This window comes from Leiobunum rupestre, chromosome 6 (genome assembly GCF_980474605.1).
Source record: "Leiobunum rupestre chromosome 6, qqLeiRupe1.1.hap1, whole genome shotgun sequence".
NCBI lineage: Eukaryota > Metazoa > Arthropoda > Arachnida > Opiliones > Sclerosomatidae > Leiobunum > Leiobunum rupestre.
Genome location: NC_143389.1, coordinates 17,267,560 through 17,284,328, shown reverse-complemented (window position 1 = coordinate 17,284,328; position 16,769 = coordinate 17,267,560). Strand labels below are relative to the sequence as shown.

Here is a 16,769-nt window from a genome sequence, read left to right as displayed (position 1 = left end):
TTCCAAATTTGAAATCGGTACTATAAATAGTTTTTGAAAAAAAACACTTTTCCGAGCAAAAAAAAAGACCCTGTATAATAGGCAAAATTGGCCAGAAGATTTATGGCAATTTATTGATATCTTTGCCTGCTGATAGAACTGACCCTACGTTGGATGAAATTTATCAGACTTTGGATAACTATTACGAACCATACAATAATCCGGACTCATACAGATATATGTTTTTCCATTTCATAACGGACCATCGCGCAATTCTCTGTTTCGGTACTAGATCATCGCTGGATGGAACAAACCAGAACTGCGTAAAATCGTGTTTTCCCAACGTAATCTAACTTTAGCTCAGGCCATCTCAATATGTCAAGCTGACGAAACATCTTCTGCGCACTCTGAGCTTATGCGCTCTTCTCTTCCTCCAACTCCGGATGAGGTCCATGGCCGATCACGATCTCAGCCACGTCGCCATTCTTTTCAGATTTCACGTGGACGGATGCTTCCTAATATGCCACGTCAGAGTTCGTTTCATCATTCCCGTATGCAACATTGGCCTCGCTTTGCATATAAATCTTCAACAAGCTTGCGATACCCTGCATGTTCCAATTGCGGGTTACAACATGCCACTCAGTTTGCTATAACTGCTCCCGTAGGGTTCACTGGGCCGTTCCAGATCTACACAATCATTAGATTTACTGCACACAGAACCTTGCCTAACATTCTTTATCACTGATTTTGGGCGCAACTGCATCTGAGACACTTTCGCCTCGCAGCAAGAGGAACCGGGTTCGATTCCAGCTTATGGCACTGGGTGAAAACTCGGAACAACTCCTTCCGCGTTGAATTTGCAAGTTATCTCTCTCTCTCTCTCTTTCTCTCTCTCTCCCCCCCCCCCCTGGTTTAAGGGGTTTTCCCCCGAGTACTTCGGTTACCCCTTCCATAAAAACTAGTAGAGGTTAACGGTAATAGTTAGTGTAGGGCGCTGTTGGCTCGCGTGGCTTGCCACCACCCTCCTAGGCATTGTAACCCGGCCACCTGAATTAAAGGGTTTAAAAGTCGCTCGATGACTTAGGCCTAAGGTGGTGCCTTGGGTATTAGCCTAGCTTATTATTATTATTATTACATTGGCTTTGATCCACTGTACGAGGAGGCCATCCATATATATTTTAGCTTCAGTTATGGAGACACGAGCTTCTCAAGAAGCGCCAGTGCCTATTCTACAGACATTTTCTGATGTTTTCGACCAGATTGGAAAAGTCCCATACAGTGTGACATAAAATTGAAATCTAATGCTACTCTATTTATATCAGTAGCACACAAGATACCACAAGCTCTCCAGCAGCCTGACTATGAGGAGCTAAAACGGGTGTTAAAGGAAGGTATTATCGTGCCTGTCCACGAACCATCCGTGTGGGTCCACCCCCATGGTTGTTGGGTGATGTCCATGTATGTTTAGACCCTAGAAAGCTTTAATTCGGCGATTAAGAGGCAGCATTTCCCAATCACGACTCCACAAACAATCTTTGCCAGCTTACATGGGAGTGATGTCTTTACTGTGTTGGATGCTAAGATGAAATGGGGGTAAAATCGTCGAAAAGTCAATGTATTTAGGGTATTTCTCGCGACGATGTGTTTTCTCATATATCAACATATTGTGTCCAGGCCAGCTTGTTCATTTATCTCCGCTTATCGCGAAAGACACTTATATCACGTTTTATCGTACGTAATAAGATAAAATGATGTAAAAATTGATAACCTAGGCGACGCGTGCGCAGATTCCCCGGGGGACGCGGTTAATTTGAATTTAAGATTGTTTTGACGTCATGGAATATTTGTTGTTAAAGTAGAATGGAAATATTTTTAAACTTCATTTTAATAACATTATCACGTAAGTGGTACTAAAATATGCTTGGCACTTGAACCAATCTCACGAGTATTTCTTAAAACGAATATCTCGATCGCGTTTTATCGTACGAAATAAGTGGAAATTATGTAAGTTGTATGATACTTGATAACCTAGGCAGGAAGATAGCGCGCGCGTGCGCGGATTACCTGGGAGGCGCGGATTGCCCGGGCGCGCGGTTAATTTGAATTTAAAACATGGATTTCATCTCTGAAATAATTCATGTACCCAAAATTGGACCGCAAGTTTTTTTCTTTTTAACATTACAATAAAGCTAATAAGTCCAGTTTGGGGTACTTTTGGTTCGAAATGGGGTACATAGGGCCGAAAATGGTGACTTTGGTCGTTTTAAGGGTACTTTTGGTCTAATTTGGTCCATTTTTGGGTACATCAGAAAAGCAGTTGGAAAAACGAAGAGCCTTTTTATTTCCACCCATCTCCAAACTCCAAAAATTTATTGCTTTAATTTATTTATCGCTTCCGTAGGTATAAAATAAGATAAAAACCACTTACCTATATTTTAATTACGGTAAATTAAAAATACTTAATTAATGTACTAAGTTACGTTTAAAAGAACCATTTGTAACAATTCCAATATGTAAATATAGGTAAAAGGATTGAAAAAATACTTAAAGTAAGTGGTTTTACTGATAAACTCTAAAGGAATTTAACTTTAAAGGGTATCTTAGATTATTGTTTTTAATTTTATTCAAGTTGAAAACGTATTAAGAGTCCTTCAAAGTACTATAAAAGGATTTTATTTACGAACTAAATTCATATTTTCTTCAAACTTTCAATTCGCTTTTATTACTATTTAAATACGGTAAAATAGAATTCTAATACACAAATATAGTCAGAAAGATACTATCAAACACTAAAATTAAAATGAAATGAAATTTGTGTGGATAAGATTTGTAAATATAATTTTGAAAATAATTACTTTCACGCTTTATTTAAGTCAAGCAATTACATTTTTTAAAATGAATGAAGTTAAACAATATAAAAATTTGTAAATATTGTAAATATTTTTAGACAATAAAGAAATTAAGAAATGTTTTAATTAAAATATCTTTTATTTTCTACAATAGTTATCTTTTATTACTATAAATATTCCAATATTAAATGGGAACCACGTTTGCGTAACAATTTCACTATGTAAATATAGGTATAAAAAATACTATAAAAACAATTACCTATATTTTAAATACGGTAAAATATAAATACATTTCCGATATGTAAATAGGTAGAATAACACTATGAAAAATTCCTTTTTCTACTTTTAATACGACAACACACAACTCTGATACACAAATATATACAGAAAATATTAAAAAAAAACAATTTTCCGATACACAAATATAGATAAAGAAATACTATAAAATGTAAAAAGGTAGAAAAATACTACACATTAACCATTATAAATTTAAGCTTACAACATCCTTCACGTATAGAGCATAACATATATGTTCAGAGTTAACTTGTTTCCTCGTTATCTTTATCTCATATGTTTTAAATAGCGTATGGAATAAGTTAAGAATGTACTGAAATGGTGTATGTTAAAACCTCGTATAATAAAGAGTAAAACATATGTTCAGAGTCGGCTTGATTACTAAAGCGAATAACACAGAGACGTTTCCGGTGTAGTCACGTAGGAAGAAAAATACTACAACAATCTCTATACTCTACATTCAACACGTTAAAATATATTTCCGAAATGCCAATATAGGTAGTAAAATACTACAAAATCTCTATACTCTACCTTCAATACGTTAAATTACATTCCGATATGTAAAAATAGGAGGAAAAATACTACAAAAGCCTCTTTTCTTGGCGTTCAATATGTTAAAATAGATTTCTGAAATGCAAATATAGGTAGTAAAAATGATATGCCTCCGATCGAATCGTTCATTTTTTTCCCTATTTATTTAAATATAAGTATTTAAATTAGAATTGCTTCTAGTCTTCGGCAGTCGATTAATTTTTATCCATGAATAAAATAAGCTCGGCTATATTTAAATAATATTTATTTAAATAACCAATAGTTGAATAAAAATTGTTAAATGTTTAAATAATCGAAAGTGAATAAGCCTATTATTTAAATAAAACAAACAATTATTTAAATAAGTACCACTTTTATTCAAATAAATGCTTGGTTACGTAAAAAACCTAATTAAATAAGTTAAAATGATATTCTTTTTACCAACGTTTTTTAAATAAATCGGTCGGTATATAAAGTTTAAAATGTGTGTTCTGAGGGTAGAAATAATATCAGCCCTATTTTGATTTTCTTCCAAGTTAAGTGTTTCAGATAACGTTTACTTATTCCGCACCTTCCATCCATTTTTTCACATTAATTTGATATAACCTTGTATCTTCCTACAATTCAATTTTATGCTATGTACAATTCCCTTATTCATTACATCATTCCAAATTTAGTCTAATTCATTCACGGGCGTTGATCTTCTGAAATGGATATTCCAATAAAACCTTTTTCTTATATCATCGCTTCTGATTAATCTGAATGTTGTCAATATAAAAAACATCATATGCTATATTTAAATATAAAGGATAAACACTGCTTAGGTTAAGGATAGATTGAAATGGAATATTTAAGTAAAAAAGCATAAATTTCTGAGGGCCTTTTCCTCCAAAATATCTAAAAGGGCAAGTACATTCTCGATAATTATACAAGTTCTTTGGAATAAGAGACGTTTTTATCAAAGATAAGCCAAGTTTATACCTTATTGTCATTAGTTCCATAACAAGAACCACGTTGTAACGTGATAATGGCTACCCCTATCGAGAATTTTCGGCACTAAGAAATTCTACGTTTCTATGTATTATACGGGTTTTGACAGATTGATATTTTAAATATCCGTGAAACGTAAACTTATCAGAATAAGAAATGGCATACAATGAGATTAGATAACTAGATAACGATCATTGATAATAAAATTCTAATCGTTTAAATTTAACATATATATTTTACTAATAATAAAATTACCGTAATAGTAATAAAAGCGAATTGAAAGTTTGAAGAAAATATGAATTTAGTTCGTAAATAAAATCCTTTTATAGTACTTTGAAGGACTCTTAATACGTTTTCAACTTGAATAAAATTAAAAACAATAATCTAAGATACCCTTTAAAGTTAAATTCCTTTAGAGTTTATAAGTAAAACCACTTACTTTAAGTATTTTTTCAATCCTTTTACCTATATTTACATATTGGAATTGTTACAAATGGTTCTTTTAAACGTAACTTAGTACATTAATTAAGTATTTTTAATTTACCGTAATTAAAATATAGGTAAGTGGTTTTTATCTTATTTTATACCTACGGAAGCGATAAATAAATTAAAGCAATAAATTTTTGGAGTTTGGAGATGAGTGGGAAAAAAAAGGCTCTTAGTTTTTCCAACTGCTTTTCTGATGTACCCAAAAATGGACCAAATTAGACCAAAAGTACCCTTAAAACGACCAAAGTCACCATTTTCGGCCCTATGTACCCCATTTCGAACCAAAAGTACCCCAAACTGGACTTATTAGCTTTATTGTAATGTTAAAAAGAAAAAAACTTGCGGTCCAATTTTGGGTACATGAATTATTTCGGAGACGAAATCCATGTTTTAAATTCAAATTAACCGCGCGCCCGGGCAATCCGCGCCTCCCAGGTAATCCGCGCACGCGCGCGCTATCTTCCTGCCTAGGTTATCAAGTATCATACAACTTACATAATTTCCACTTATTTCGTACGATAAAACGCGATCGAGATATTCGTTTTAAGAAATACTCGTGAGATTGGTTCAAGTGCCAAGCATATTTAAGTACCACTTACGTGATAATGTTATTAAAATGAAGTTTAAAAATATTTCCATTCTACTTTAACAACGAATATTCCATGACGTCAAAACAATCTTAAATTCAAATTAACCGCGTCCCCCGGGGAATCTGCGCACGCGTCGCCTAGGTTATCAATTTTTACATCATTTTATCTTATTACGTACGATAAAACGTGATAAGATATACGTTCAAGTGTCTTTCGCGATAAGCGGAGATAAATGAACAAGCTGGCCTGGACACAATATGTTGATATATGAGAAAACAAATCGTCGCGAGAAATACCCTAAATACATTGACTTTTCGACGATTTTACCCCCATTTCATCCCTAAAATCCTGGATCCCAACGATCCCGACGATCCCGATCCCGGGATCGGAGTCTCGCCATCACTTTCCTTCTACTAATAACAACCGTTGCATTACAACCATAAGTGTACAATATTGTTCCATAAGTTTGTCACTTTGGGGAATATTTTACTGAGAGCTAGTAACGGAGTGACGTCATCACATGAAGAAAATCTCCCCCTAGCTAGGCGCTGTCAAAGGCCACGTGTGACGCGTTAGCAAGCGGACGCAAAACTGTGACGAAGCCCGCAATGCGGTCTGTCTTGGGAATAGATCTCAGTAAAGCTTTTGCATGTGAAGAATAGGAAGTTTAACTATTATGTAACAATATTATACACTTATGACAATACGTAGTATTCAAAAAGCCTTACAATCACGTCAGCACTCCATGATGCACGCACAACGAGGGGTGAGACGCCCTGTTCCTGAGACATTCAATCCCGGAGAACCTGTCTATTTTCAGAACGCCAACCGTGACTGGATACCAGCCATCATCTCGCATCAAGTGGCACCATATAGAGGCTTGCGCCGCCGCTAAACGCCGCCACCGCCGATAATTTTGAACGCGCCACCGCCGATTGTTCGACCCGGCATAACTGCGAATAATTTTGGAGGTCGTTTGGCGTCAGGCCAGTGGTCTACCTCGGAGGGACCATGGACTAATTTATGTACTTCGCACATTAACACATTAAAACAAACGTTTTACAAATTAAGCCAGTCCCACGTGTTTTTCAGCTGCTGAGCTACATTTTTTTCCCTCCGCTCACCACTTTTCCTTCTTCCCCGGTTATCAATAGTTAGTTAGTTCCTAACTCCGCCGCCAGAGCGCACATTTAACAATCGTCCGAAGCAAATATTCGGCAAAGGGGCGTCCCTGTGCGAAGTACATTAATTAGTCCATGGAAGGACTAGTACGAGTTGGTATTTGCCCTTGCCCTTCTGGTCGCGTGTTTTTTAAACTGTCGCTACAAGAAATAGCTCTAAAATTTATACAAACGCCGGCGTACGCCGCCACCGCCGGTATATTTTGGGTCAAACGCCGCCGCCGACCCATATCAGATCGGTGCAGGCCTCTAGCACCATACTCTTATATCCTAAAGACTTTCGATGGGCAATTTCTCCGCAGGACGTGAATACATCTGCGACCTCGACCAGAGGAAGTTCAGCCATCTCAGAACGTCCAACAACCCTCTAATACTAACAACGGAAATTCAGAATTGCAGTATATTCTCCAAGCGGCTCCCATAAGAAACACTTCCTATCTTTTTAGCAATGGCCGAACGAAATCCAGCAAATAACGCACGTCTGAACTTGTCAATAATACCTTCCATCCATAGAGCAGCAACATCTAACCCAACAAGCCAAACTCAAGGTACACCCAAGCCAATACAACGAACTCAGTTCATAACTGCAGCACCTAGCCAAATGCAGCAACCAGAAACTCTCAACCCAATCGGAAAAATCTTCATGGGAAATTATTATAGGGAGAATATAAACTCGAGGGGCTAGTCACTCCACGTAATCGGTGTACAGTCATCTAACAGTGGTTAGCCCCTCGTATAAACTAAAATTTGGAGTACTCATCACCATCATTTTCTAGCCTTAGGAATTAAAAACAGGGTATCAAAATCCTTATAAGGGTATCAACAATAAAAATAAGGGGCCCTTTTATACTATAATACTTGGCGTTAATAAAATCCTAGCGTCGCCAATGCTGAAAAAGTCTGTGATGTAAGTTGAATATGTGATGTAATTCCGCATCTGCAACATTTTTTTAAAAGGTGGTGCTAATAGTCTTGGGCTACGTTGAGAAGACGCGTTTTGCTGATGATAGCTGTCCTGGAGAATCTTTTATTGGTCTATGTTTTTCATATAATTTTCTACAGTGCAAGACACAATTTTCCAACACATTTCAGTTAGTGAAATGAATTAATTCGACCAGGAATCCATACCTTTACTTGGAATGCTTATGCTGCCGTATCGCGTATGGTAAGATCACTCTGACGGCTTTGGCCCCGCCTATGTAGAAATAAAAATCCCCTCTGCGCGCGCTCCCCTCTCACGTTGTTGTTTGTTAAGTTAACATAGTGACGTCAAAAAACCGTCAGCCACATGAAAAGCATTCCAAGTAGAGGTATGGATTCCTGATTCGACATAATACGCAAACAAGAATCTGTACATAAACATAGTATAAAAATGTGCAAATTTAAGGTACCAATTATCAATTGGTGGATCTTAAAATTAATGGGCGTTATTCCTATTTCCCTCAAGCGGCGGTTTTCGGAAGCTTGTGTGTGGAACATGGTAAAACAGACGCTATTTTAACCATGCCATACAATTTCGATGACCTTTTTATTATAGCTTGTTCCAAAACAAAAAATACCAGGAAATTTATTTCCAAAACTGAGAAAACTAAATCTAATAATGGAATCAATATCCACCTTGATCAAAAACCTCTCTCATTATCTGAGCTGTGGTAGGATTGGAAAAGCACCACGTTGAGTTTCGCATAGCTCGCATCAACTCTTCGGGGTTTCTTACGTTTGTATGTTTCACAATGCGAACCATTTCCGCCCACAAGTTTTCAATTGGATTCATGTCGCAACCCTTCCCTTACGGAAATAGGGGATCAAAATTGGATCAAATATTGATATAACTTAATAAACCTTTTTCGTTTGAAATACGCCATCTGTTGGAAAGTCCCATTGCATTTTGGGTATCAACATTTATCTTAAAACTCGTCTGCTATTCTCGACGTCGTAAGCGAAAGGCTTAGCAATATTACGCGTATTTTCAGGATTTAAAAACTTATAGAGATAAATAACAGGTAAATAGTAATAAATATTTTCCAATATATCTTTGAAAGTGTAGTTTTTAATCAAAATAAATTATTAACAGATGTTTAGAAACCCCCAAAAAGGGAGGAACAAGATGCTGTGTGGTAGGTTGTGGCAAAACCAGTTACAACAGCAAGGGAAGTTTTCATTTGTTCCCAAGAGATAGAAAATTGAAAGAGGAATGGATTACAAGGGTCCAGTCTGCACATCAAGAGTTCAAAACTTTATACAAATTCAAAGGAAAATTTTCAAGCTCGATGCCCTCACCAACTTGCAAAATCTGTGGACACCACTTCAATATATCCGGCACCAAAGGATATGATGATGTTTTGCCACGCTATTTCCCTTGGAAAATATTTGATCATGTGGTTTTAAAGCCTCTTAAAGGTTGGTAATAATTAACTCTTACGCATATATTGTAACTTCTCCCCTGTTTGTTTCTTAAACAGAACACCTGGGTGAGAACTATCTTATATTACCACCGGGGGAAACCTTGTCTCTTGGAGCTAATGTAGCTATTAATAACAACGTTGAAAAGCCATCACCAAATAAATTAAACACGAATGAAGAAAAATCTGCCACCCATTTTGAACATCCATATGTAATAAAGGACCGTTACTCGGCAATTATAAGTGAACAAGCTGCACAAATTAAACAGTTGTTACTTGAAAACAGTGAACTTAAAAAGAAGGTATCAACTCTAGAAAGGAACCATGAAGGAACCTTGAGTGAATTAACCAACAAATGTAAACAATATATAAATCTTGAGATTGAGTTTGAAGTGTGCAAAGCTACGAACAAGTCTTTCAGTGTTCTGAATGTCTTAGATGATGAGAAAAAGCTACAATTCTATACCGGCTTTGAAACCAAAGAAAAATATATGGTTTTTTTTTAAGTTTGTGATGGCTGGCTATGCTGAAGCCCGTGAGAAATTAAAAGGGGGAAATGCCACCGTACTTGAAGACATCAAAAATTCCAAAAGTGGAAAACAATTTTCTATTCCCGAAATTGATCAACTATTTCTTGTGCTGTGTAGGTTACGTGTAGGATTACTGAAAACTGATTTAGGTTATCGCTACGGTGTCAGTTGTTCGACTATAAGTCGAATTTTTACGTTCTGGGTTGATTTCTTGGAAAACACACTGAGCCAGGTTCCAATTTGGCCAACAAGAGAAATTGTGTCAAGGTATATGCCTAAATCCTTTGCTTTAAAGAATATCCTACTACAAGGACCATACTCGATGCGACAGAGTTTTTCATTGAAAACCCATCGGATTTCCGTGTGCAGTGTGACACGTATTCATCATATAAGTCACACAATACAGCGAAAGGTCTCATAGGTATAACACCTAATGGGTTTATCAGTTTTGTGTCGGACCTTGCACCTGGTCGTATCTCCGATAAATAGGGGCGGCTCAAGGGCCGGGCAACTGCCCAGGGCGCCGGTTTGAGAGGGGCGCCGAAATTGAGTTGAGCGCCTTTTTGGTTTAACAAGAATTGGATTTGTTTTAATGAAAACATAACATAATTTGAAAAATATTTAGCTAATTAGAAATACAAATCGTTTTCCCAACCAAAATGTCCAACATGAACGTTTTTTTGCGACTATTTATTTTACAATAGTAAATAAACCAGAAAATTACGGTGCATATAGTTCTGACGGGTGAAGCATTATCCTGTTATTTTCATTATAAACCAGGGTATGTAATATTAAGAAGAAAAAGGAGTCGGGCGGTACTACAAGAATAGAAGTGTGCCAGAATTTTTAGCCCGGTGTACCTAGCAACAGGGGCCATACCACCGGGGGCCTATCATCATAGTGCCCTACGCCAGCGTCCCCAAGCCCGGACAGGTGACAAATCCAGCATGGGTAGTAGTACCCTACTACTGATGGTCGCAACTTTGACGCAAACCACTCAACCCAGCAAATGGTGCAGCAATGGGTGGACCAATTCTCACTTCGCACACAGCGGTGGGATTAAGAGTGGATGCTATAGCAACTCCAGCTGACACCCTACTTACGTAGGTAAAGAGTCATACCCTTTGGAGAGAGCTCCTAAAGTGCAACGATGGGAACACAGCGGTCCACATAACCCGGCACAGCTGGCTTCGTAGATCCCGGTGTGCTCCAAAAAGCCGGGAAACAGGACCCCCGTGCCCTCATACGGAGGCCCGCCACCCCACAGCAGGCTACCCAATCCGCTGAGGTGGCCAGTTTGCACGGACCCTCTCCGTTAGCCTGAGCCGAAGCTCAGTTTCCAGCCTAAACCTGACCGAAGTCGGAGGTGAAGGTAGGACCATTTGATCAGAGCTAACATCTCCCAGTGCGCCACCACCCTTATGGGTTACAAGAACCGGACCCCAACTCCCCGGTAAAGTCACCAGTTATTGCACACCCATTTAGGGCCACAAGAATAGAAGGAAGCCAAAAGTAATACAGTACTTCAATGTACTTGCTTGCTATTTCGTTGACGTTTATCCACCTTTATGATAAATAAACTAGCCATCTTCAAGAATTCTATTTGTTTCTCAGGCTATTATGAACCTACATTTAATATTCTAAAATGCATTTAAATCGTTTTCGATGGCTAGTTCCAAAGCAGTCTATCGGTACGATTTAATCTGTCGTGTGTCCGTGGTTACAGTTAGTCTCTTCTATTTTACGCACACGCGCAGAAAGCCATTTATTAGTTTCAGTTAAATAGATATTAATTGGAGTCACGTTGAATTGAATTAAGATGTCCGAGAAAAAGAAGCATTCTGGTTCTTTATATAAAAAAAGGAAATGAAGAGAAGTCATTGAAGCAGAAAAGCAAGCGACAGCTTTAAAAATGTTCATACGTGTAGGCATATGTAACATAATTACTCATATGTATGCCTCTGTATAACATTTCAATTGAAAAAATTCAATGAGACCTTGTTTCACGCGGAACACACATAAAGCGAACCCTAAAATGCAAAAATGCTTATAATCCTTGCGCTATTGAAAAGGTTACCGGGGAAATTAAATCATGTGATCGCGAGGCACGAACTAAACTTGACATGGGCAAAGCCAGAAACGCGCGAGGAATTCTCACTAACTTCCGTTTCCAATCAGTAAAGTTGATGACGCGTATTTCGTCACGGAGTTGTAAGTGACGTAATTTACGTCATATCCCGTGAACCAGGTTTCATTAACAAAAATGCTTTTATGGCATACTTATGAGTGATTATGTTACATATGGTGTAGGCCTTAAAAAATCCCGCAAAAAAAGTTTTTTAATTAAGTTGTTAAAGCAATTAATGTAAGGAATAAAAGAATTAAGTTTACTAAGAACAACCCGTGAGTTAAAAATTAAAATATCCATTATTTTTATCTTTAACTCACGGGTTCTTCGTAAGCTTAATTCTTTTATTTCACATATATTAACCGTGATACTATTCAGTATGGACATGATTATTAATAAACTTAAGGTATACTAGTCTTGCCACCTTACCTAGTGTTTCAAGCTCGATGTAAAATGACCATGTACCAGAAAGAAGGTATTAAATATGTTTACACAAAGTATTTAGAAAGTGATTATAGGGATTATTTATTGTTATGAAAACGGTAAATTTAGAACATGGACATGGTAATGTTTTTACGGGGGGGGTAGTTTTATTTAGTCTCAAAATAAGAGGGGCGCCAAAAATCCCCCTTGCCCGGGTGAGAAAAATGTCTTGAGCCGGCCCTGCCGATAAAGAGATAACCTATCATTCGGGGCTTCTTGATAAATTAGAAAGGGGAGACTCAGTTATGGCAGATCGAGGGTTTGTAATTAAAGAGATGGTAGAAGAAATAGGGGTTTCATTAAATATCCCACCATTTTTAGATGGTGCAGACCAGTTAAATTTAGAAAAAGAAATTGCAACCCGAAACATTGCAAGCGTTAGAATCCATGTAGAAAGGGTGATTAGGAGTTAAATCATTTCGGTTATTGAAATTTGTATTCCCAAACAACATGCACGATAAGCTAGATAAAATCTGGAAAATAAGTTGTTATTTAGTTAATTTTATAGGCGACCCCTTGCTCGATAAGAGTCCTTAGTATCATTTAAAATAATTTTATTGTAAAACCCTATTACCACAAATCAATTTATTTCAAATTCCTCATAATGAAATTTAATATTCATAACTTCAGGTACATTTTGAGCTTATATAGTAATTAAGCACTATTTAAAATTAAACAAACCCCAGTCACGTTTTAGGAATATTAAGTTGAGGTATATGTAGTGTAATATTGTTATTTATTGTTTATATCATTATTGTTAGATTAATCCACCAGGGGCGCTTTAGGTGTCATGACTTTCTAAGAACTAACACCTAGATTCATTATGTTGTAGCTATCACGCAAACCAGTCATAATCATGATCGTATATTTTAACTAATAAAAAGTACTTTTTTTTTAAATCGTTAGTTTATTTTAATAACACAATATGGTGTCAGAAGCGGTCGAACTTTTTCCATCGGCGCGGTGTTGATTTATTTTGTTTTCTGAACTTTTGGTGCGATTGCAGTCCAAGGCCCTCAATTTAAGCCTTGTCTACCTCATGGCTCATATCAAGTATCCAACGGAATTTGTTCCTGGCTCGAATCCGGCGGAATCATGGCAGTTTTATAAGGAAAAGTATCATATTTTTGCGGCAGCGGCGAAATTGACGGGGGAGGCAGATGCTCCACAATTACGTGATATTTTCTTACACGTGGTGGGCGATGATGGTTTGAAGTTATACAGAACTCTCCCATTTCAAAGTGCACCAGCAGACAGGACCTTAGGCGAGATCTTTGCCGCTTTCGATTTACACTATAAACCATACCACAATGTCACATACACTCGATACAAGTTTTTGACTACAACGCAGGCTCCGCAACAACCTTTTGATGACTTTTTGTTGAAGTTACAGACTTTGGCTGATGGGTGCGAGTGGGGATCTCTTCAGGACTCCATTATTGCCACAGTCATTACTATTGGAATCCAGGATGCGGAACTCAGAAAGAAACTATTGCAACAACCGACTCTAACGTTACAATTGGCTACATCCTTGTGTAAAACTAACGAAACAGCAAATAAACAATCTCAATCTTTTAGTGCAACCAGTAACTCGACTACAGAGATGCTCACTTGGGTGGATGCACTACTTCGACATAAAACAGCTCGTACTAATGACCGGACAGATCCACCTCGACAAGATTACTTTCGACCACGGGCATACAGCGATACCACAACTTCTCGCACCACATATCCTAGACCTTGGCAACGCCCGAATAACACCTTCCGTTCAAATTCAACTACCAGCAGATGTCAACGTTGTAACCGTTCACATAGACCTCCACAAACCTGTCCAGCTAGAGGCCAATGTTGTCGTGGTTGCGGAGGCTTGGATCATTCCATGGCTACTTGTCGTGCAGTAAATACATTGGAACAATATCTACCCTCGGATCAATATCAATCTTCACATCAATATATATCACCACCACAGTATGAACTTTCCCATACGTCTACGTACCATCCAGTGGACCATTTGACTCAGGCACCAAATGAAACTGACTATGGCAGCCTTACTAACCATGAGAGCGATCCTTTCCTACACCTATATAGTCTCACGGTACACAAAATTCATTCGCTTACTTCATGGCAAGATCAGGTACCAGATGATCCATGGACAACTAGATTACATGTGGCAGGTCAAGCTATAATTTTCAAGATAGATACAGGGGCCCAAGTCAATGTTTTACCGGAGTCCCTATTCCGGACTATATCAACGGACCAACAACTACAAGAAACGAGAGATGCTATTAAAGCTTATTCTGGTCACAGTATTGATGTTATTGGTACAGCTATGTTGCCCTGTTCATCAACAGTTGCTACATTCCCGACTTTGTTCCACATCATACGGCAGAACAATATACCCATAATAGGTGGTACAGCGGCTTTACAACTAAGCCTAATTGCACGTTTACCACATAGCACGGTTAACCAAGTCAAACCACATAACACATTGGATGTGGTACAGTCAGTTCGGAAACTTACATCGGATAGAGTGTCGTTTCCACAAGTTCTATTAAACCTCAGAGAGGCACGACTATTAGCGTCACCTTCCAGGTCCGGCCAAACACCACAAGACTTACTACACGAGTACAAAGACTGTTTTGATTCAATGGGAAAGTTACCTGGGAAACATACGTTGCGGCTCAAACCAGGTGCAGTTCCACATATATCACCCCCGCATTATATTCCACAAAAACTCAAACCGAAATTAAAGATGGAATTAACAAGAATGGAAAAACTGGGTGTCATTGTACCCGTGATTGAACCAACAGACTGGGTACACCCCATAGTGGTGGCTACTAAACCAAATGGAGAAGTAAGAGTGTGTTTGGACCCAAGAGTGTTAAATGCGAGCCTATTAAGGGAATATTATCAGATGCCCACTTCACAAGGAATATTCGCAAATTTGTACGAAGCCAAAATATTTACTGTGCTAGATGCACAAAGTGCATTCTGGCAAATTGAACTGGACGAACCAAGCTCTTACTATTGTACTTTTAACACCCCATTTGAAAGATATAGATTCACACGTTTACCCTACGGCATAGCTACGGCATCTGAAATCTTCCAACGCACAATGAATACCATTTTTGGTCACATCCCAAAAACCCAGATATCTACCGATGATTTCCTAATCCATAGTGTCACAACAGCAGAACACATGATACTCCTAAAAGCAGTCCTAGAACAAGCTCGAAAAGCAGGATTAAAATTTAGTACTGGAAAGATTCAACTCGCGGTCCCAAAGATATCCTACCTGGGTCACATAATCTCTCAATAAGGTATTCAGACGAACCCAGAAAAGATTAAAGCGATACAGGAAATGGCGCCACCAAAGGATAAATCAGACTTACGTCGTATCCTAGGTATGGTTAATTTCCTATCAAGATTTATTCCTGACTATTCCGAAATTACGGCAGTACTCCGCCAACTCATAAAAAGCACGGCCGATTTCCGATGGGATGCCAATTACCAAAAGGAATTTGATCACCTCAAAGACGTAATTACCAGAGCTCCGGTACTCACTTTCTTCGATCCAAATAAATCAACAGTCATCTCTGTGGACGCAAGCCAACACGGCATAGGATCAGTCTTGCTACAAAACAATCAACCAATAGAATATGCATCTAGAACATTGACACCGACTCAACAGCGCTATGCGCAAATAGGAAAGGAATTACTGGCAGTTGTCGACGCCTGTAAGGCTTTTGAGTTTTATATTGCAGCTTCACCAGTAACAATACAGACTGATCATAAGCCACTATTGGCTGTCACAAAGAAACCATTAGCTTTGCTATCACCAAGACTTCAAAGACTCTCCTTGGAATTGGCACGATACAATCCGACATTGGTATACGTTCCAGGATCCTTGCTTCACATAGCTGATACCTTATCACGGGCACCTGTACCCGATGAAACTATTAACACCAATCACCTAGAGGGTCCTCATGCTACAGTGTACAGTCTAACTACTATGTCAGAAGAACGAGAGCAAACATTCAAAGGAGCTACACAATGGGACCAAACACTGCAGTTACTAAAACAGTACATATCAGAAGGATGGCCTCAACATCATAATAAGATTGCATCCAAAGAACTTCAGCCATACTGGTCACTACAGGAGGAATTGCACGAAAGCAATGGCCTTCTATATCGTGGAAACCGTCTGATAGTACCCACAGAATTAAGAAATAATACGATGTCTCAAATTCATGGGGTCCATCAGGGAGTCACGGCATGTCTGGCAAAAGCACGTCAAAATGTATATTGGCCCAACGTGACAAA

At 38.1% G+C, this 16,769-nt stretch overlaps 1 protein-coding gene across 1 annotated transcript; it reads left to right on the top strand.

Moving 5' to 3' along the window:
• Positions 1-13,485: 13,485 nt before the first annotated feature.
• LOC149939622 (uncharacterized) lies at positions 13,486-15,765 on the top strand. Its single transcript, XM_090179163.1, has one exon. The coding sequence runs from the start codon at positions 13,486-13,488 to the stop codon at positions 15,763-15,765; it is 2,280 nt and encodes a 759-aa protein (XP_090035289.1).
• The last annotated feature ends 1,004 nt before the right edge of the window (positions 15,766-16,769 follow it).